The following is a 24,710-nucleotide window of genomic DNA, read 5'->3' on the forward strand; positions in this document are numbered from 1 at the left end:
TAGAGTATTTATTCAAATAAACACCCGCTTTGAATAAAAGCCTTCCTCGAATAAACGCTCCCCCTCCCTTCGATTAAAACGCCCCGCCACATGCATACAGTATACACAACAAGGCCATGGCTGCATGCTCAAATTTGAGTTAGTGTTTACCGACCGACCAACCGACCGACTAACATAGTGAGCTGTAGAGTCGCGTTGCACACAACTAATAATTGTATCACAACATATATCAATGACTACCATAATCTACAATTTACCAAGCATTTTTTATCGATTGTTTCTCGATGTTTCTATCAAAATGTTTTATCGTCCTCGGGGGTCAACAATACTTTCTAGCATTATTATAAGCAAAAATACAATTTACTCTAGTAGCTAGATCAACTTTCGTATGCACAGAGAATTTGGTTAGGGTGGTCAAACAATAAATTTTGGCCTGGTTACACATTTTGAAAATGTGGCGAAAGGTCAGGGTGAAAGGTTATAATAAGAAGGCATGCATTCATATTCAGTCTAATATGCAATTTTAGTCAAAAATGATCAGAAATGTAATTGTATTTTTGCTTATAATATAATTATATGCTAGAAAGTATTGTTAACTCCTGAGGACGATCAAACATTTTGATAGAAACGTCGATCCCAACAGAATTCTTTTCAGAATGCTAGAAGTAACTTACCGAATTCATCCTAATAAACGCCCCAGGCATTTATTGTTCAGAAGGGTTGTTAGTGGAGCGTTTATTTTTTGTTGGTGTAATATGGTAACATGTTTAATCAAATAAATACTAACTACAGTAGATATAAACAAGAAATATTTCTTACAAAAAACGCATCATTTAGAATAAAATGATCACCTATTGTTATTGTATGAAATCTTTATTTTTTTTCTTTTTATTGTTTCTGTACACTATTTTGTGTAACAATTATCTCAAAAAGTTTAATGTCAATGATTACCAAAATTTCAGAATACCTTTCAAATAATATAACTTAATCCTAATAAGCTTTCCAGCTCAAAATTAAGTTTTGATCAATTTAGAGCATGAATTAGGCCATTTGCGTGTTTCAAAAAATTACTGCGCAAAAAAAAATTTTGCGTGCGCGATACTTAAAAAGCGTAAAAAATATGATTTTTTTTTACAAATCTCATTCTACTCACCATCCTTAGTACATTCACCAAATTTGAGTCAGTTCCGACTTAAAATAATGCTATACGAGCACGTTAAAAATGACAAAATGCGCACATTAATTTTACAAAAGTTCTGAAAATGGTGAAAAATAGGTCTTTTTTAAAATGAAAATAATTCTTCAGAATGCAAGATGACCCCCGATTTTTTTAACTTATTCTGGAAGCCATTGAGTTGTTGATATGAATTCATGTACACATTTTACGTACAAAATGTTTTGACGTCATCAAATGGCCACTTGAATTTAAAAATTAGGATTTGTTATCTTTTTGTGTAGATTATCACATTCAACAGAGCGCATCTTGGTTATGTGTGCTCGAATTTCGCACAAATTTCAGTATGTGCTTGCTTAATTAATTATCTTTATCATGAGTTGACACTATTTTCATTTAATGACGTCATCGCGCGTAAAAACTTGAATAACGTAGGCCGTGTAATTTCACCTTCGCAGTAAATTTGAATATCTTACAGCTCTTCAGAATTGAAGGTTACCTTGATGATCATAATTTATTATGAAAGCTGATGAAATGTAGATATTAATTCATATAAAAATTAAGCCTATCGGATGTTGTGACGTTAACATATGGCCAGTTGAAGTGAAAAAGTAGTTTTTTCATATTTTTCGTCAAAGTTATACACATTTCAAAGAGCGCACACAGCGCTTCTACGTGCCAAATTTTTTTCCAAATCTTATATTTTTTTGCTCAATTAATTATCTTTCGAAATTGTCATCTTAAAGTTTAATTTGATAACGTCATCATGCCAAAAAATTAGAACATGTGTGTCCCGTAATTTCACCTATGCTACACTGTATATAGATATACAGTATATACTGTACATATTGTATATGGCATATAGGCACAACTCAGCACTATAAGCATATAATAGGATGGCATACATCAACATTTTCCGATCGTATGTTAACGTACGTGCATGTTTAAAAAAAATTAATTTCAGTAAAATGATAAAAATGATCACCTATAATTCGTCAAAGTGACGAATTAAATTCTAGTTTCAAATTTGTTTTTGAATGTGTCATTTTATTGTCACATAATAGTTATTTTACCTGAAAAAAATGTAATTTAAAGCAAAAAATACTTAAATTGTCTGTCAGACAATGGTTTTTGAGTTATAATTAAACGTTTCTTTTCTCTTTTTATATGTGAATTTTGTTACAGAAGTGAATAACTTTGATATGAAACACAGACTCAATTTAGTTTATTTTATTGCTAAGGTCAAGTCTGGGGGTCACTTCATCACGCCTAGATACTTCAAGTGTGAAGTATCCTATTACAAACAAAAACTTTCATGGACTGTTTTGATAATAATTCAATGATTATCTGACAGCGAATTACAGTATTATATAATATCATTGGACTCAAAAATACCAGAAATGCTTTGGGATTTGTCGTTCAACCGTTAGACTCTTTTCCAAGACGTTTTTGGGTCCAGCAGCTGGTACCTATAAATTATAGTCGAGATTCCTTTTTTGCAAAAATGTCAGTGTCCAGTACCATAACTGCTGCTTGCTTTCATCTAATAAATGAGTCATCTCTTGTGACGTCGCGGAGCAGCAGCGTGAAAAAATACAGCACAATTAATATAAAAAAATGCTTGGTAAATTGTAAATTGATTTTGGTAGTCAGTGAAATGTGTTGTGATACAATTATTAGTCGCGTGCAACATGACTCTACAGCTCACTATGTCGGACGGTTGGTCGGTAAACACTAACTCAACTTGGAGCACGCGACTGCAGCCATATATATGGCCTTGTTGTGTTTATGCATGTGGCGGGACGTTTAAATTGAAGGGAGCATTTATTGAGGGAGGGTTTTATTCAAAGCGGGTGTTTATTTGAATAAATACTCTAATTTTAATAATGATATATAATTCGTTTCTCACTTATAAAAGGTACTTTACATGATTCATTTTCCTCTTTATGCTTTTGTAACAAAATGTTTCTGTCTTTTAGAAAAAAAGTGACACTGTCACTGGCTCCATTTAACGAATCCACTCCAGGTGCCAGTATAATAATATAAAACAATGACACATTATGAGACACGATTACACAATTGGTCATATGGATCTTCATTCTATCATCTGTTTGTTTGTCACTACAATTTGTCAACAATCAACACTGTCTTTTGCATATGTCAATACATAGTTTCATTACTATTGTACAATATGTCCAGCTTTCCTGAAAACACCTGTGTGTACTGTGTGTTGTAGTATGATTTTATCATGATCTATAACATGATTTTAAAATACATTTCTGATGCTTTTAGTGTCAATGCATTTAGAACTTAAAAAGAAATATATATTGTTTTATTATGTACACTGGGAACAGACGTGTATATGTATAATTTATCGGTGACATTCAAAAATATTATGCAGAAGATTGATGATGAATTGGTCTATTATAGTTGTCTCCGATACCTTTTCAATATCATGATTGTACTTGCACCTGGAAGGAGGTTTAATCCAGTTATTCTTATTACGATATTAATTGTGTTGTATTTTTTTTATATCTATGGTGTATTTATTTATTTATTATACACCAAAAAAAAAATAAATGCCTCCACCGAATAAGCACCCCTCCCCCTAAACACCCCTCTGAACAATAAATGCCCGGGGCGTTTATTCGGATAAATACGGTAAGTTACTTCTAGCATTCTGAAAAGAACTGTTGAGTTTGACGTTTCTATCAATGTTTGATCGGCAAAAGTACAATTACAAACAGTAAAGGATTTGTAATTCCTATAATGAAACCATTTAAAGCATCAGTTATTGCATAACATTTATACTGTCTAAGAATAAGTTGTGTAGAGATATGTTTTTTGTGTGAAACATTAGTATTAATTAATAGTATTTCTGATCATCTTTTAACCAAATTTTCTGTTAGAATGAATGTAAATATGTATATTTATAACAATTTGATACCAAATTTAACTTTCTATGACCAGTACTTATACATAGATATAAAGATGCCCTGGTATCCCTTACAAAAAAGTTCTATAGAATTCTATAGAGTTCTATAGAACATTTTATAGAGCTCTATGGTATTCTATAGAAGTACAAAATTTCTATAGAAACATATTTCAAATTCTATAGAATTTATTTTGTGTCTATAGAATGTTTCTTTTTTTCTATAGAACCTATAATTTTATAGAATTTCTATAGAATTTATTTATGAATTTATATATGTGATTAATACATTGTCTCACCATTATTGAAAGATCATGGAATGAAGTGGATTGATAATTACATTTTTATTTTGCCAATAACAATTTTTTTTTTCATCGCTTACAAAAAATTATATGATAAGCAATTTTGCATGTAAAAGAATAGGATTTTTCTTTACCAGTTTATAGATTGTTGAAAATCAAATTAAAATCTGGACAAAATACAGAAAAACAATATAACACTTTTCTGTAGAAACTCTATGAAATCTCTATAGAATTTTGATAGAGATTTTATTCAATCATTCTATAGAAAATCTATAAACAAATTCTATAGAATATTTGATATAAATTCTATTTATTTGATTTGACAAAATTTGAACAAATTTGTAAGGGATATTAACATGAACCAATTATCATTGTGTACTTGAATTATATCAACTTTTGCTTACTGTATATCATCAATTATTATAATTTTTATTGCTTAATGGGGGTTACATTTTGATTTTGCCAATAGCAATACAATAATACCTTTTACAATTTTGCATGTAAAAGGAATATGATTTTTCTTTATAGACTGTTGAAAATCTAATTAACTTGGACAAAATATAGACAAACAATACAACGCTTTTCTATATAAACTCTATGAAATCTCTATAGAATTTTAATAGAGATTTTATAGAATCATTCTATAGAAATTCTATAGAATAGTTGATATAAATTCTATAAAAATATTTTTATTTAATTCTATAGAACACATTTGTAATATTAACATGAACTAATTATCAATACTGTGTATTTGAATTATATCAACTTTTGCTTACTGTATATCATCAACTATTATCATTTTTCATTGTTTAATTAATGGGAGTCGTTAATTAACACCTCCCTGGTTTTAACAAACACTACTCCAAGCCATAATGGATTGGTCCGTGCATGCAGTGCCTCATGGGATAGCTTGGTGCAACTGCAAGAAGAAAATCGGCGGGAGGATTTTAATTGTGTAGCAGCCAAGCAAGCTAGCCTCTAATTTTATTTGAAGAAAGATGAATACTTTGAATCATGTACAGTCTTAGCCAAAGGTTGGTTAATTAGTATTGTATTATTAACCTAGCTTACACATACCATATATGAGTTACATAATATAAGAATCTATGCTTTTTGGCCTAAATAGTAGTAGGCCTATGAGAATCAGGCCAACAAGCCAGCTAAAGTAAGGCCTACTACTACTAGGCCTACATATGGTGACTTGGGATTGGTTAGGGAAGCTAGGCCTAGCTAATTAAGAATTTTATTCGTTTTGTGCCTTCAAAAGAAAAGACCTACTTCATTGCTTAAATAAAAACAACAAGTTTTAAGCCTATATCATGATAATAAACAATTCTGTCCTTATTCTATTGTTTTATAGATCTCGCCATCTCGTTACCAGATTATACTGTAAAGCTGTTTTTTTGCTGCGACAGTCATTGGCCAACAAAGTAAAAGAGATGAAAAAAACACAGAAGGTTAGCGCACAGGAGCCACAGCAAAAAGAAGATACTGAATAGTTTTTATGTTTTGTATATTTTGTTGCACCTTGTTATTAATTCTTTTATTCATTACTCCAACTCATAACTGACCGGTAAAGTGTATGCTGATGTGTAATTATTAGTTTTATATTTTTAATTCTAAATTAGTTATTTAATTTATCCAAATTAACCTTGATCTTTTTACAGTGATATTATCCCTATTTCCCACAAGGTACAACCAAAACAATCCAGAATATATATATAAAAGACACCGAACCAACTACTAGTTATTCAACTGCAAAAACAATATTTAATAGTGTATAATAGTATATTTTTATGTGTATGTGTATATGTGTAATTTCGTTTTTATATTGTTATCCTAAATATTTTATTGATATTTCAATAAATTGCAGTACGCACTGAAACAGATGAAAAATTGACTTTAGATTTTATTACAGTACTCTTTTCGCCTATGCCTAACAAACGATTTGCTGTCGCATGAAAGAAGGTCTAATAGCGGACTTGTATTTATTTCAAGCTGAAGATCTCAACCACCCATAGAAAATAAACATTGTTTGGCTGCTCATTTTCTATAGAAAGTTGTTGGGTTTCTATAGAAAAGTGAAACTTTTTCATAAAAGTTCTATAGAAAATGTTATAGAATTTGTATACAGCTCTATATAATTTCTATAGAGTTTCTATGGAGCTTTATATAATTTCTATAAAGTTTCTATAGACCTATTATAGTTTTTACAGAGTTTCTATAGAATTTCTTTAGAGTCTCCATAGAATTTCTATAGAGCTTTATATAATTTCTATAGAGTTTCTATAGACCTATTATAATTTTTACAGAGTTTCTATAGAATCTCTATAGAGTTTCCAAAGAATTTCTATAGAATTTCTATAGTTTCCATAGAATTTTTATAGAGTTTCCATAGAATTTTTATAGAGTTTCCGTAGAATTTTTATAGAGTTTTCGTAGAATTTTTATAGAGTTTCCATAGAAATTCTATAGAATTTTTATAGAGTTTCCATAGAATTTTTATAGAGTTTCCATAGAAATTCTATAGAATTTTTATAGAGTTTCCATAGAATTTTTATAGAGTTTCCATAGAATTTTTATAGAGTTTCCATAGAATTTTTATAGAGTTTCCATAGAGTTTTCATAGAATTTTCATAGAGTTTCCATAGAAATATCTATAGAATTTCCATAGAGTTTTCATAGAGTTTCCATAGAATTTCTATAGATTGTTTCTATAAAAAACTTTATAGAAAATCTATAGAAAATTCTATAGATCTTCTATAGAATTTTTTTTTATAGAATTCTATAGAACATTTTTGTAAGGGATGTGGGTATTAGACTGAATATGAATGCATGTCTTCTCAACATTTTGAGACTAAAATTACCTTGCTGTGACCAGTGGTTGTCGAGATTTAAGGACCTATTGGTGTGTTTGGTGTTATCTTTCACCCTGGACTTTTGACCTTTCGCCACATTTTCAAAATGTGTAACCAAGTCAAAAATGATTGTTTGACCATCCTAAACCAATTTCTGAAGTCAAATTCTTTGGACCTCAAAGTGCATACGAAAGTTGATCTAGCTACTAAAGTCAAACTTTTGTTGTAGTTCTTTTGACGAAATTCCCTGACTTCATTAAGAAGAGACAGGTCGAAATTGTTTGTCGCTGCCATCATCATCGCGATGTTGTGTGGATCGTGTATGATGATGGAAAAAACAGCCAATCAGATTCCTGCTGTGAGTGACGTCGACAGATATTCAGCGTGTGATTGGCTAATAGTTATGATTTGTCCCCGACAAATCGGCAAGGTTGAACCTGGTTGAACTTGCCGATTTGAATGCTATGAATTGGGGAGCCTTCCCGATTGCATCGGGAACAGCGTTACGACGTAGCGATTGTCATAGCGACAGTGTAGTGATTTAATGGAAACCAGGCTTAAGTTTCTGGAAATTTGCATTCAGCTGCTTTTGGCTTGGCAGAGAGAGCGAGATAAATGGGGGCAACAAACATAATTGAGTAGCTCTATGCAGTGGGAAAGCCACTTCACGTTTTGACCGTTAAATCGTTTAAAATCGACTTACTTCCGCATTAACGATTTTGAAGCGCCACCTATCGTTGAAAACTGAAACCACGATTTTTCGTCGCCTAGCAAATAAGTGCTGCTTTATTTTAAGCTCTTATGAATATTTAAGAACCGCCCAACATTTCCTATTATGGTAAAAGCATTTCCTAATAAGTATAATTGGATAACCAATCGGTTGCCTTCAAAGAAACCGAAGCTAATACAATACATTCGGCGACTGAAGTGGGGACTCGTGAAATTTAGAAATGTGGTACGATTTGACTACTGTTTTGTTGTCCATTTTCTGAATAGTCGGAGGTGCATCCCACAAAATTAAAAAAATTATAATCAATTGTTTTATCAAGAATAATGTTAGTTTAATCGGGTATAAGATATTTCTATCCTGTTCAAATTTTGTTGGTGTATTTTCTAGCTGTGAGCGTGGTTTCGGCGACGCGAGACATGTGTGTTAGTACAGTCGGAAAGCCGCGTTGGTAACGCATCACTGATTTCATTCATTGTGAGGGCGCGCTTCTTGGAAAATGTTGGAATTTTTGCTATTTTAGTACACTTAGAAAATGGTATAATTTTGATATTAAATGAAATCAATAAACGTATTTCAATAGTTGAACTACAAGCGTAAATAATGATAAAAACTGTGATCTAAATTCCACAGATTTTTTGTTTCAAGAAATATCATTATTTTATGTATAAACTTTTTTACTTTAATTTTTTTTTAAATGATGGTAAAAAATCATTAAATTTCATATTTTCTAGATAAGGTTTCAAAGCGAATTTTAAATCCTTTCAAGATAAACTATTAAGCTATCTATTAAAATAAAAATCTAATTTTAAGCTTTCTTGGGATGCAACTCCCACTAATCAAACCAAACCTACTACATTTCTGTTCTGTTTCGATCGAAAAATCGCCATTTTGAAACTTTGTTTACGTTTTACGAAGCTGGTACGAATCGTCCCGGACCGAATCGTGTCTGTGTTCAATACGGTTTTCATGCAGGCGTATTACGTCATAGGCCTAAGATTTCAATTTGCTCCCCGATTATTGTTCTATTTGGTTTCTGAGCTAGGAAAGGCTACCTACTATAATTACTTACTTGATTTCTAGCCTAGCTAGGCCTAAAAATAGTATTTTCTAGGCCTAGCTAGGCTGAGTAATTCTGATATAATACTAATATTAATTAGATAGGTAGGCCTACCCTAGTGAGTGTTAATAATAGTAGCTGGGTATTCTATAGTCTAGGCTGGTGGTAGGTCTATCCCAGCTCTGCTCATATACCAAGCAAGAAGAAGCCTGAAGAAGCCTGAAAGAGAAACTAGGCCCAGAACAAATAAAAAACTGTTAAAAAAACAATAAACGGAAAAATAAAAATAAATAACCCATTTTCAATTTATATATGGGGAATGTTTTATAAAATCGGGCATGTTTGTTTCAGAGACTCAAACGTGTATTTTTATATGGTCATGTTTTTAAAAAAGATAATTATGGGCCCAGCTGAAACCAAGATATAAAAATATAAGTCCATCATTTACTTGTATATAAATATTACTTTATTAGATACAACTTGCATTTCACACAAGCAACCAATTTTTTTTTACGTATACAGAATGTGAAAAAGCAGTTTTTAATACAAATATCTTTCAAACAATACTGATATAAATAGTAAATACTACTACTGTATATATTATTTAAATAGCACCTTGTTCATCAAACATAACAAACTAGCTAGGCCTATATCATATTAACTTACGTGAGTCTTACGGTTGTACTGATTTTATGATTGTTTTATATGTTTATATTGTATGTATCTGTGTGACTCTGGTTAATAAAGTAAATCAATCAATCAATTGCAACTTAATTTATATCTTATCATTGACTGATCTGAAACGCTTCTAAAACTTGAATGCGCATGAATGTATATGTTATATTATTATTAGCGAATAAAATGAAAAACTATCAGCTGCAGCAATGATATTGAAATCGAGAAAACCATTACAGCTTCCACCGTCCAACCTCATATTGAAGAACGAGACAGAAAATCGTCGAGTCTTGATACCAACAAAAAACCTAAAATGAAAATGAATAGCTGAAATGTAATGAATGAAACTATTTAAATAATTGTCACTATGATATGAACAAAACATTGCATCGTTATACAGTATAATTATTCAACAACCTGAAAACATTTTCAGATATAGGCCTACCATGAAAAAGCAGCAAATACAAAATTTCCTTATGTCTGTTTATTGTAATAATTATTAATATTATAAATAAATTGTACCCCTCAGTTGTCAATAATTTTACTATAAATAAATATTTAACTATATAGAATAGGTAGGCCTATACCTGTATCAGGCTGCGATTTGCTTAATTATCTTTTTAAAACTTCCCAATGCATCTTCAATATAGAGTAGGATTGTAACGATACTTTAATAATACTAAATTGTAACTAAAGTATTTAAATTATTAACAGAACATGTTACTAGGCCTAGGCCAATATAATACGACAACGATCCACCAGGTCGTGCATATACTCACCTACAACAACCACAATCAACACACCATGCACCACACACGACGGAACTAGTGCCGCGAGACGTAACAATATATGACATGAGGACCTTTTTTAAAATGTTCGCTATAGGAAGCTTAAATAGGGTTTCAAGCCAATTTTAACATAAAACAGACTATTGATACTTACTCTATCCATATACGTCGGTTTTTTGGTAATTCACTGTATGGGATGCAAATCCCACTAATGGAAAATTTGTAAACAAACACCTGTTAGAAAACTTCAGTTTTGACGGACGCACACGAACTTTGGAAAGAAATTGTCGCTGACAACAAATCCAACAAATTATTCAGAAAATTGGGTGACCTGCGACATCTTAAACATATAAGGAACTGATCTTACCATATGGTTAATTTTTCGCCTACTAATGTTTATTAAACAGCTATTAAATGACGTATACTTTATGCTAATGTTTTCGCGCGAAACGTTGATGCTTCTGTGCCGAGAGAGGGCTTCTAAAATTTATGACGTCATGCGAAGTCGAAAATTCAGCGATAACGGTCATATTTCCCAACGCGGCTCTCCGACTGAGTATAGGCGATAAGGAGACGTGTGTTGTACTGTCTGTGTTGATGCTGATCCGATAGTCGTGAAGTTGTACTGATTACGAGTATCATTGATCCTGGCCGGCCATGCCTGGTGATCTGATACCCCCAAAAAAATACTTTTTTTAATCAGTATACTATTATTGTTATTATTATTATTTTATTTTTCATGTATTATTTGATTTAGCTAGCCTAGGCTAGTAGTAGGCCTAGATTATATAAATAATAATAGAAAATACTGTAATTTAAATAATAAAATACAGCCCCTATTGTACTTGTTAGGCCATCATATAATATTATAATTATATAAAACAGGTATTAAATATATTTTAAAAATAATATTTATTATTTTTTCTGACACTTTCAGGAATCGTTGATGATGCAGAGTTATTTGTCTTTGTGACTTCAAATTGAGAGTGAAGTGGATAAAAAGATGACACCGGTAGTGGTACCTACCGAAATTACCCAAACTATAAACAAAACAAAATGTTGGATTACAAATATATGTATGTTGCAGAGGATTCAATTCAGGAATTACAATACAAATGTTTTATGTTGAATGCAAACCTACTACACTATACTCTGTAAATTATGTTATTGTCATGTGGTAGACCTTAAAAATTGAATATTTATTGTTAGGCCTATTATATTTTATAAATACTGTATTAATTATTATATTATTTGTTTTTACCAAAAAAAATGAATAAATAATTTGTTATTCAAATTAATTGCTTGTTTGTTCATCAATAACAAAAAATTGTAAGCAAGTATATATATTACAACAGTTCTTGTTAGCCGCTTATTTCAGGTCATATTATTAATATTAGCTAGGCCCGACGCGCCTGATCACGATGTCACTAAGTGACTTTCCGCCCCTGGAACAATCGCTCGCTAAATAGGGCTAGGCATTGGACTCTTATACAAGTTATTATAATAGTTATGATAAATATTCCTCAACTAAAATTTATATTGTCATAAATAAACAAGTAATAATATACGTTGTAATGGAATGTATTTATTTATATGAATACTATGCGGACAATAATAAACATCACGTATATCGTTCGCTATAAATTCACAAACATGATGACGATGTGTTTACAAAATGTCAGTTTCGCTAGTTTTCGATGGAACAAATAGAGGTACCTTTAGTTTGAATAGTCGGAGCTGCATCCCACTTTCAAAATTTTGTATCTTAATATCATATTCTGTAGATTATTAATTTTTCTAACAGGGATTTTAAATTCAGGACTGTTCAATTTTTCTAAATATTTTATTTTAACGATTTTCTAAGGTACAATTTCGGAAAAAAGACATTGGTTGATTTTGCCGTTAAATTACAGATTATCGTTTTGTTCAAAGACATTTAATTTTACATGACAATATTAAAACCATTTATGAATATATTTCACTAATAATATTTTTCCGATAATCAGCTAAATTTACAAATATTGTGTTTTTCTAACACCCTAAAATTTAGCAATTTTGAACTAAATTAGAAAAGAAGGGCGCCCTCTCCGAGTCGAAATTTGACACGATTTGTCGACTGGCTTTCCCACTATATGATACAACTTAAAGAATGAAACAAAGCATGTTATAAAATCCGCATTATTATTTCTATCCTTAGCACAAAGAAAATTGTTAATTTAAATTATCATTTGTGTGGTTTTAGAGCTTTTTTGCGTCCTGTCCTGCGGTTGCTGCTGCCAACCTTAAGCTTTGAAATACTTTTGTATACTACCAATAGTGTAAAATCGTTGGATCAATTTTAGAAATAATTAAATTTTACCAACCATATCCATTTCTAGAAACCAAAGCAACTTTCTAGGGCCATGTTTCAGCAACCATAACAAAATTATCTGTTGATATTTTTTTACCAATCAGATAATTAAAAAAATAAAGTGCGCTTCATCAGACATTACCGAACAACCAAATTATCTGATTTGAATGATTTAATTACGATTATTTTTTGGCTGCGGAAACACGGCCTAAAATTCTTTACATTTTGTACCACTTTATTCAACTTAAAGGGAGACTTGAATTGATCAATTTTTGAATTACATACTGTAAACATATATAAATTAAAGATTACAACTTGTCTTCATTACAAAATGAGCTTTCATTAATTAATAAACAGTTATTAGGTAATTAACAAAGAAGACATCTGATTGGACAAGGATTTTATGACATCACGAAAAGGTCCTCACAATTCAATACAATCTTAATCACAAAGACACGCAGTATGCTGGCATATAATCAAGAAATAAAACATTTTTTTAATTGTCTTAAGTGAATTAGTGAAAATAAAAGTGTGGTCGCATAACGATAGTCAATGTCTCCAACATGATAAGCATATTCAGATTAGGTTTATTTTCACTTCAGGTCCCCTTTAAGCTGAATAATACTATGTTCAAAAACATATATAATCTGAACAATGAATATGAACAATCTATATACCTACAGAGAATTACTGTAGGTAATTGTTGTCAGTGGGTAATTGTTTTTATTCATTCATTCAGTATTAATAAAGAGACTATTAGCATTTAAAATTTTAATATTTATTCTTATAACCAATTATTCGATTCACTAATTAAAAAAATTATGTCTAGTTGTATCAGGAATTTATAAGACAATGTTCTCTTGATGTGATGAGGGATTTTTATGGTGATGGCCACTTAGGAGGGTGTGCTGTTCGGACTAATGTAGCAGGAAACACAATGGCCATTGCACAACTTAATCCAAAAGGCTTGAACACTTTTCAGTTAAATGCTTATAAGGAAGATCTTAAGAACTTCTTTCTGAAATTCAACCCAGGCAGTTTATCATCACTGTATTTGCAATGCAGGTTAGTAGAAATGATATCACCATCAACAAAAAGGTATTTCTTGCCAGTAATAAGAAAAAGAAACTCATTACAGTAGGCCTTGCATCACATTATTATCAGAATTTGTTGTGATCAGTGATCTTCCTTAATTCCATTAATTTCAGTTCAAAAACAAAGACATATGATGATGATTCTATTGAGCTGCTATTTGGTGAACAATACATACATGAGAAACTCCATGATCTTACTTTCCGGATCTCACCACTCGCATTCTTCCAGCCAAATACAAAATGTGCTGAGGTTTTATATTCAACGATTCAAGAACTTGCAATTGCAAATAGTGAAAAGGAAATATTGCTACTGGACTTGTATTGTGGGACAGGGACTATTGGTTTATATCTTTCTAAGAGTGTTCAGAAAGTGATTGGAATTGAAATTGTGCCTCAAGCTGTACAAGATGCTATTGTAAATTCAAGCATAAATGGTAATTAGTTTTGTGTTTATTTTATTAATACCAAAGAGGGTGGTTGTTTCTTGTATTGGAACTGATAAATATCCATGGAGCATGCTTTAAATTTCAAAACATTTTACATAATTCAAAGATAAAGTAATATAAAATTATATCAGTAATCTTTTGTTGTAAAATATGAAAATGATAGATTGCTAATTGAATAAAATGGAAAATCTTTTTTCTTTACTAAAACATACTCTTAAAGTATACATTCAAAAATATAAAGCTCTTTTATAATTGTAAGTGGAAAGTGAATTATCAAAATTGAAAGGTTTTTCAAACGAAAATTGTACCACTTTACAATAATAATTAAATGGTTGCTTCTTTATGTGACTTATCAAACCCAAAACATATACTTTCTTAAATTTAAATTATCATTGATATTTTGCCATCATTTCTTTACTCTATCACATTCTATAAACATCATGTAACAATTTTACCTGCATAAGTTAATTGCAAAAATAACACATTGGTGAGGTAACCTTTGATGTTTTAAACAGCATTTTATTTGTAAAGATTATACAATGAATAAACTTAAATTGAAAATGTTTAAATTTTGTGTGTAAATTCTGTAGAAAAAATAGTTTTATGGTCTAATCTTTTCTTAAATTAAATTTCACTTCCAATTTTAGTTCAATTCTAATTGGTTCTTTAACATGATTTAATATAATATGTTCATAAATAGATTTAGCATATTACAGTATATTTTAATTTATGATACACGTCGATATTCAGAGATTTATAATCAAAGGGGTAAATTCTAATTTTTGTAGTAGGGGCATTCTGTTAGGCTAGGCACAGAAATTGAAAATGTTAATGCAATTATAAAGCAAGTCATGCTCTAATTTGGCAACACATTTTTTATATAGCACACTATGTCGGTCGGTCGGTAAACACTAACTTCAGCACGTGACTGCAGCCATGTATGGCCTTGTTTAGAGTAATTTGACTATGCTGAATACAAAATTGGCTGTGGCCTTAAAAAAAAAAATTGGCATAAAGCCTAGCTTGAAGGAGTTTTTCAAAATGGCCGTCTGTAACATTATGAGCTTGTATCTTGGTAACCACTGAATGTAGCGACTTATTTTTTTTATCTCAAATTGTTGGTAACATGCATGTTCATATTGCTGTAATGAGAATTGTTTTCATAAAATGACAGAAAATATGATTTCTGCCATTTTTTACCTTTGACCTCATAGTGTCATATTTCTGTAACAGTTAGTTGTATAGATTGGGCTTAATGAAAAATATTTTGAACTAGTGGCCAGATATGTACTTTTGGAAAAATGTCTTTAATCTGCCAAAATAAAGGTGTTTGGACTGTTATTGTAATTGTATGTATGTTGTGAATGCTAAAAACATTGGTAGCATTCAGGGAGTTGAAATTGTGCCTCAAGCTGTACAAGATGCTATTGTAAATTCAAGCATAAATGGTAATTAGTTTTGTGTTTATTTTATTAATACCAAAGAGGGTGGTTGTTTCTTGTATTGGAACTGATAAATATCCATGGAGCATGCTTTAAATTTCAAAACATTTTACATAATTCAAAGATAAAGTAATATAAAATTATATCAGTAATCGTTTGTTGTAAAATATGAAAATGATAGATTGCTAATTGAATAAAATGGAAAATCTTTTTTCTTTACTAAAACATACTCTTAAAGTATACATTCAAAAATATAAAGCTCTTTTATAATTGTAAGTGGAAAGTGAATTATCAAAATTGAAAGGTTTTTCAAACGAAAATTGTACCACTTTACAATAATAATTAAATGGTTGCTTCTTTATGTGACTTATCAAACCCAAAACATATACTTTCTTAAATTTAAATTATCATTGATATTTTGCCATCATTTCTTTACTCTATCACATTCTATAAACATCATGTAACAATTTTACCTGCATAAGTTAATTGCAAAAATAACACATTGGTGAGGTAACCTTTGATGTTTTAAACAGCATTTTATTTGTAAAGATTATACAATGAATAAACTTAAATTGAAAATGTTTAAATTTTGTGTGTAAATTCTGTAGAAAAAATAGTTTTATGGTCTAATCTTTTCTTAAATTAAATTTCACTTCCAATTTTAGTTCAATTCTAATTGGTTCTTTAACATGATTTAATATAATATGTTCATAAATAGATTTAGCATATTACAGTATATTTTAATTTATGATACACGTCGATATTCAGAGATTTATAATCAAAGGGGTAAATTCTAATTTTTGTAGTAGGGGCATTCTGTTAGGCTAGGCACAGAAATTGAAAATGTTAATGCAATTATAAAGCAAGTCATGCTCTAATTTGGCAACACATTTTTTATATAGCACACTATGTCGGTCGGTCGGTAAACACTAACTTCAGCACGTGACTGCAGCCATGTATGGCCTTGTTTAGAGTAATTTGACTATGCTGAATACAAAATTGGCTGTGGCCTTAAAAAAAAAAATTGGCATAAAGCCTAGCTTGAAGGAGTTTTTCAAAATGGCCGTCTGTAACATTATGAGCTTGTATCTTGGTAACCACTGAATGTAGCGACTTATTTTTTTTATCTCAAATTGTTGGTAACATGCATGTTCATATTGCTGTAATGAGAATTGTTTTCATAAAATGACAGAAAATATGATTTCTGCCATTTTTTACCTTTGACCTCATAGTGTCATATTTCTGTAACAGTTAGTTGTATAGATTGGGCTTAATGAAAAATATTTTGAACTAGTGGCCAGATATGTACTTTTGGAAAAATGTCTTTAATCTGCCAAAATAAAGGTGTTTGGACTGTTATTGTAATTGTATGTATGTTGTGAATGCTAAAAACATTGGTAGCATTCAGGGAGATATTTTGAATGGTAGTGTGAATGCAAAGAACATTGGTAGCATTCAGGGAGATATTTTGAATGGTAGTGTGAATGCTAAGAACATTGGTAGAATTCAGGAAGATATTTTGAATGGTAAACAGGGAAATAGTTGAATGCTCAACAAATGAGATCAATCCTCACCAACTGCCAAATTCAAGAGACCAATGGCTAGAGAAAGGCTGAGTTGAGGGAGGAGGCCTAACTCCCTAGACTGCAGCCTTCCTTCTTTTTACAGCTTACCTGCTGGCAACCCTGACACAGATTTTGCTGATATAAAAGGTATTGTAGCTAGTAGCTATACCTGTTCTTTTATCATTCTGTATTTGGCTACTAACTAGCTAGGCCTAATAATAGGAGGCGTAGACCATACACAACCTACTAAGTTGAGTTCAGCAGAGAGGGACCAGAGCTAGGCTACAGTAGATAGTGAGTGGTTTGGGATTCAGTGGTGGTACCTATAAATTGGATCCCCTAAGTCACTCCCTGGTTATATTGTGTAGCAGGCCTGGCTAGTCATAGCTAGTATACTCTAGCTAACCACATTGTATCACTGATCAAAAAGAAGGGCTAACTAAACTATATATAAAAGCACTTTTAAATAAAAGCAGTTTTCATTCCATCATTTATTTTATTATAAGACCATGGGATGGTGGAGGCATTTTTTATGCCATGGCAGATTATTTCCTAATTCCAACATTTGAAATGAATACAAACAGTAACACAGTAACCACACAACAAGTATTTATTTTAAAGGGTAAATATTAAATAAATTCCTTTTTATTCAACCTGAATGATACTAATATAATAGTCCTCCTACAGAGAATAGTGCATAATTCAGTTTTATCTGCTATATACTGACTGTACATAAAGAAACACTGGTCTCCTTTGCAAATAATTGATTCTTGATTTTTGTTATCTTTCAGACTGATTGTCGGAGAAGAATGCTAAAGTAGAAGCGAGTTGCTTGAACAACAAATAAAAAATAAATAAAAGTTTGAATAGATGTACTTCTCAACAATTAATTAAACACGGTAGGGTATGTGGGACATAAGACCTTAGCGAGGTAACGTTCTTACCCCATTAGATGATAAATGAAGCATCTTATTAATATATCAAAACAATTCAAGTAAAAAGGCCTTGTACTTAAAATGCCTGAATATTGTGTTGAATTGCCTTTTATTTTAGGTACTAGTTTAACATCATAACATACTGTAGTCTGATGAGAGTTTTAACTTGATTTGTTGCAACCCTGAATTCCTATTACAATACTGTAGCATATTTAATGCTATGTAGCATTTTCCTGCTAACATGTAATTTGCTCACTAGTTTGCATAGTATTAGTGTAGCATTCACCCACTAGCATTCGAATGCTAGTGTAGCATTCACCCACTAGCATTCAAATGCTAGTGTAGTGACGTGTTTTGAGACTTTAGAATATCATATCATTCAAGTCATACACGCTCGTTCGGGTTTGTGGCCAAAGAGGCCGTTTATTCGGTTCTGTGTCAAAGGTCATATGTCATTACAATATTGTAATGTAAAGTGTAAATACTTGTCATTCTCCCTTGTTAATTAAAAGTTATCTTCTGAAATAAATTTGCACGAGTTATGTTTTTATGTTTTAACTATTTCAACAAAAACATTTTCAGAATGTTTTAAACAATCTTTTCATCATTCCATAAAACATCATTCTGTTAATTCTCCTATCTTATACTGTGACTGTTTCTTTCTTCATTACTTCTTCTACCCGTTTCCTAGATAACATTCTTCAATTAATCTCATTCTTTTCTAATTCTATTTGACCTTCGCACTGGTGCTAGGGTCCGGTACCTACCGTAACTTTGTCATTTATTACATTACTTTCTGAAATATCATCATCAAGCAATTGGTCTAACAAATCCTCCAGATTACCGGTCTCGGTTTCTGAAACATCAGCCATTCTAGATCTGATTTGATTTGTATGCCTTTTCCATGTGTATGATCCCACTTTAACAATATATTTTAATGGACCTTTCTTCTAAACTATGATTCCTGGAGCCCATTTAATATTGTGACTCCCTTCCTTTCTAAAATCTCTTACATATACTTTATCATTTACAACAAAACTTCTCATTTCCTTATTAGATTTTTCCATCTCTTTATGTAGGTGATCTCTAACTGTTATATTAACATTAGGTCTAAGTAAATCTAATCTTGTTCTCAGCTGTCTCTTTACAAACAATTGAGCAGGTGATTGTTTTGTTACACTGTGTTCAGCGTTTCTGTATGCTAAAAGAAATTTACTTAACCTTGTTTGAATCGAACATTTATCATCAATTGCGGCTTTCAAACCTTGTTTCATTGTTTGAACGAATCTCTCTGCCTGACCATAGTAGCCGGATGACCTGGACATGAATAATTATGAATACTTATGCTTTCATAAAATCCTTAAATTCTGAACCCGTAAACTGACTTCCATTATCCGAAACTACGATTTGTGGAAGACCCCATTGACTAAATATTTGTCAAAGTGCTTCAATTATGTTCGAACGGTGAGTTCACTTGATGTTCAAAAATAAGCATCAAGCTTCTTTATGGCGGTTTCATAAGCATTAGGTCTCGCCTCTCCGTCTTCAACAACTATTTCGTCTGTGCTAACACCCTCCCCCTCCTGTTTGTCATGTCTTGCGCATTTTAGGCTGTATTGCAATAGAATCTTGGTGTTGTTTTATGAATCAGTAATTTTATCAGTTTTAACATTCTGTGCAATAACTTTGTTTTACAGCCTCAATATTACATAGTATGAAAAGAGTAGAGAAAATCAGTAAAACAGCTTACAGAATAATAGAATAATAGTAAGAACACTAAAATAAATTAAAAATAATTATGCTGGATGTCTCTAGAAAGTCAGGGCGTTTAGTGTATCCAAGGTGGAAAATCAATAGGATGAGGAACTTGTTTCTCCCTACTGCAATGAGGCAATTAAGTGAAACATAGAAACATTAATTATTTTATGCTATATCCTTACACACACCAATGTATTTTATCTGTATTTTACCAAATGTTAACCTTTTTAACAAATTTTTATATATTTAAGTGAATTTTTAACTTTGAACAAATGAAAATAATTTCTATACTTACTATATTTTACTGTGTTGACCATGAATAGATGAAATCAAATGAAATGAATGATTTTAAAAAGAAAATGAAAAGAATTGATGATGAATGATAAACATGCAGTGTTTTTACAATCATTGATAACTATTTACTACAGTGTTATATCTGTAGATTTATGAATATATCTACAGTATGCATTTATTATTGAAGGTATTACAAATGCAGAATTCCTGTGTGGATCAGTTGAGAAAGTATTGCCACAGATACTTGCATCTCTACAACCAAACCAACAAGTTGTAGCTGTGGTCGATCCATCCCGCAATGGACTTCGTAAGTAAATTATGAAGATGCTGTAATTTTGGCAATATAAATGGCTGTACAAATTTGGTTGAAATATATTTTAAAGTACCTGGAACATATTTGTGATTGCTATACAGTTTGTGACTGTTTACCAAGAAATCGACCTTGCCTACAGAAAACTATCAACTGGTTGAAATTATTTATAGGCCTTTACCATCATAAACATTCATTATTTGTATAATGTTATCTTTTAATTTAATTTATTTTTTATAGATGCAAATGTTGTGAAATCATTACGTAATTGTGAATCAGTTAGCAAGTTGATCTATGTTTCTTGTAAACCAGACGGCAATTCATTCAAAGATTTTATCAAGTATATCTCACACATATTTTACAATAATATTTTACATAATGTATATACATTAAAAAAATTAATGATGAGCTGCCTGGATGTACTGTACAAAAGCATTGTCTGATGAGCATGATAACAGACTGTCACTCAACATGTAATAAGAAAAATCTTTTCAATACTTTTTGGATAAAATTGTTGGCTTAGAAATCAATCTCTTATAATGGTGTAATTATCTATATATTAATGCTACTAAATTGTTCGCGTAATGTTACGTATCTCCTCCGAAACCACCAAACGTACCGTGCTCAAATTTGGCATACTGATGTTTATTGAGGGGCCGCACACGCTAGGCTATGTCACTTTTCTGAATTTTAAGGATAAACAAAAAAAAAGCGAAAAAATAACAGTAATTTGACGTCTAAGCGACCATGTTACGTCACTGTATAAACTATGCAACCTACTCTGTTGTGTACCGCCATAGCCGGATCTCAAATACCATGCCGGGCCACCAAGTCTCTCGAAATTAATTACACCTGTCCTTTGAACAGAATGATTTTCGTAAATCACTGTGTGGCTCAGTGAGTAAAACGCTGTGGCCATTGATATCAATGCTTAGTACGTTCGAATTTGAATCCGCGATTTGTAAATAATAAGTATCACCGCTTAAAGCAAAAAATCAAATCTAGACCACAATGTAATTACAAAAATAGAAAAAAAGATACCAAACCTCATACAAAGAAATTGCAAAATATAAAAAAACCATTGAAATAAAAAAAATGTAAATGAACAATAACAAAATAAAAAATAAAAGAATCCAAATGGGTGTCGTGTTTCCACAAAATATTCCAAAATTTAAAAGTTTGTGTCCGATTTAATTTCAACTACCACACACTTTGTGTTGATTTTTTTATATTCCATCTTAATTCTTATAACTAATTACCAATTCATATTTTATCATTAAAAGGTTTTTAACTGATTGACGGACTTAATGTACATTGTCACTTTCTGATGCGCACCCTAGATTAATATTCACACGTCACATGGCTAGACAACAATTTAATTATAAAAGTAGCAAATAGGTAACAAATCTCCCACACAAAAAAAATTGCGAAATATCAAAGCCATTGAAAAAAAATGTAAATGAATAAAAATGAACACACACAAACAAAATTATTCCAAATGGTTTGATATATCGTTGAACATGAAAACAACTTAACAATTCGTGTTTCCGCAGCAATGTGTTTTTCATTCGATTTAGGCCTATGTCCACTTTTTTATTTTACCTATATGTATCAAATAATTAATACACCACAAAAAACACCCACAATAATATAGTTTGGCATTTTATACTTTCGTTATGTGTTTACGAGCACATCTAATTCACACAGCACAATTTTTCTTTAGCATCTTTTATTTTCGTAAAGTCTGACAGTCAAAAGTAAAGTCTAAAGTTCCATATCCAGTATTGCTTTCATTTTTTAGCTTACATATATTTCAAAGTGAAGGTATAGTGTATAAAAAAATCAATGACCGTAAATAGTTTAGAAATTTATTCTTGATACAATTTGTTTTTATTTTGATAATTTGTCAAAGTACTTATCAGAGTGCGCTTTTATATTATACTTGCCCATGAAAGGTATATAACCACATATTAAGGCAGAAAAAGACTGGAGCACAGGTTACTGCTAGTTAATGAGTCTGTTATACCTAAATATATTTTCTTTGAGACCATAAACAGCGTACTTTATATTAATAAATAATTATTGTTACTGTATTATTATTCTGTTTTGAAATTTCAGATTATGTCAACCAGAGGGAGAAGGGACTGCTAGTAGAAAAGCCTGGTATCCAATTAACGCTGTTCCAGTTGATATGTTTCCCCAGACATTACATTGTGAGCTGGTGATCGAGTTTAAAAGAAAGTAATTTGGTGGAAAAACGAAAAGTATCAAGATGCCATTTGGTGTATGACATACAGATGTAAACTGAAATGTTAAATGAAGTGTAGTAGAAAGTTGTATTGCATTGGCTACATTTTTCTTATTCAAAAATGTCTTAGATCTATTACTTTTTTTTATTTTGATGGCTTAATTAAGTATAGTTAAATTTGTTCATAACCTAATTTAATTACAAAACACTGCATCAACCTATGGAATACTTTAATACACACAATGTAAGTACCAGATTTAGTTATAGGAAAAGTTCTTACAGATACTGGAGCGTTTAGAATTTAAACTTGGAATGATTTGCCTTTAACTTTAAAATGTACCCTTTCAAGAGTAAAGTAGAAAGTTATAATTATTGCATTGGCTACATTTTTCTTATCCAAAAATGTCAGAGATCTATTAATTTTTTTTATTTTGATGGCTTAATTAAGTATAGTTAAATTTGTTCATAACCTAATTTAATTACAAAACATTGCATCAACCTATGGAATACTTTAAAGGCCAGGTGCGGGCAAAAAATTTCTATTGATCATACATTCCAATAATTATCGATCTATAGTTTCCCCTATGTTTCATAATTTTTGGGATTTTATTTGTGTTATACGAGCTTGTTGAAAATAAGCACTTTCTTATCAGTGGGGGGATAGTTCAAATTACACAGTAAAATCTCTATTCTTTTGTACACAAATTTTGTAAATAGAGAGGCATTTTAAAAAGCTATGAAAACTAAACGGTGTGGTAAAAAATGTTATTAGATGACTAAATATAGGTAATATAACTTGAATTTTACATTTCTGGTATTTTTATTCAACTTCAGATATTTATTTTCATACTATAGCAAAAATTATCCACCGTATATCCACCATCTTTTTTCACCTTCTAGGGAGTCACCAGACATGTTATTACATTAGGTTAACTACCTAACTACTGAAAAAAAGTCTTCCTGGTTTTTATGGCAGAATATTGCCAAATTTTGTATTTGACCATATTAAGGGAAATTCATGTTTTTTTGTCTTGATTTCTGTTACAAATATTTGATTTATGTACAATTAACCAGATATTATATTTAAAATTCATGCCTGTACCTGAGCTTTAATACACACAATGTAAGTACCAGATTTAGTTATAGGAAAAGTTCTTACAGATACTGGAGCGTTTAGAATTTAAACTTGGAATGATTTGCCCTTAACATTTCAAATGTACCCTTTCAAGAGTAAACTGAAATTAAATGTTTATTAATACAAATATATTGTTGGAGTAAAGTAAAGTAATAGGCAGAATAGCACTCAAAGCTTAATAATAATAATAATAATAATAATAATAATAATAATAATAATAATAACAAATAACAACCAACAAGGAATAACCAAAAACCAACAAGGAATAACCAACAAGGAATAACCAATAAGGAATAACCAATAAGGAATAAAGAATAACTTTATTCACACTCAGATAGAAAAAGGTGGAATAATTTATATGGAATTCATCTTCTATTATTTACCTTGAATTTACCTTGATCTTGGACATCTAAAGCAATGCTTGTGTGTTCCTCTGTTCTATCATATGGGAAAAGCTTTAGTGGGTGGTGTTTCCAAAACTTTTCTAACCGGTTTTTAAATTGATTAACATTTGCAGCTCCTATTACATCCTGAGGAAAGTTGTTCCATTTGTTGATAACAGAGTTGGTAAAACAATTCTGCCGGATCCTTGAGTGAGTACGAGGTTTACTAATTTT

General features: G+C 30.9%; 2 protein-coding genes across 3 annotated transcripts in view; one reads left to right on the forward strand and one right to left on the reverse strand.

Moving 5' to 3' along the window:
- Positions 1-18,263, reverse strand: part of LOC144848647 (chromatin modification-related protein MEAF6-like) — an 82,127-nt gene extending 63,864 nt beyond the window's left edge. Inside the window, exon 1 of the mRNA XM_078705483.1 lies at positions 18,249-18,263. The gene's annotated coding sequence lies outside the window, so the exon portion shown is untranslated. The remainder of the gene's footprint in view (positions 1-18,248) is intronic.
- Positions 1-24,245, forward strand: part of LOC144848625 (tRNA (uracil-5-)-methyltransferase homolog B-like) — a 62,930-nt gene extending 38,685 nt beyond the window's left edge. Inside the window, exons 5-10 of one of the 2 annotated variants that reach the window (XR_013613890.1) lie at positions 13,696-13,931; positions 14,075-14,394; positions 20,588-20,707; positions 20,951-21,050; positions 22,829-23,230; positions 24,129-24,245. Coding sequence is in view for 1 of the 2 variants with exons in the window: in XM_078705443.1 (XP_078561569.1) it covers positions 13,696-13,931; positions 14,075-14,394; positions 20,588-20,707; positions 20,951-21,050; positions 22,829-22,955 (903 nt within the window). In the remaining variant the exon portion in view is untranslated. Of the gene's footprint in view, positions 1-13,695; positions 13,932-14,074; positions 14,395-20,587; positions 20,708-20,950; positions 21,051-22,828 lie in introns of both variants that reach the window. The other variant, XM_078705443.1, reaches the window with a different exon arrangement.
- The last annotated feature ends 465 nt before the right edge of the window (positions 24,246-24,710 follow it).

Source organism: Antedon bifida, chromosome 7 (genome assembly GCF_963402885.1).
Source record: "Antedon bifida chromosome 7, ecAntBifi1.1, whole genome shotgun sequence".
NCBI lineage: Eukaryota > Metazoa > Echinodermata > Crinoidea > Comatulida > Antedonidae > Antedon > Antedon bifida.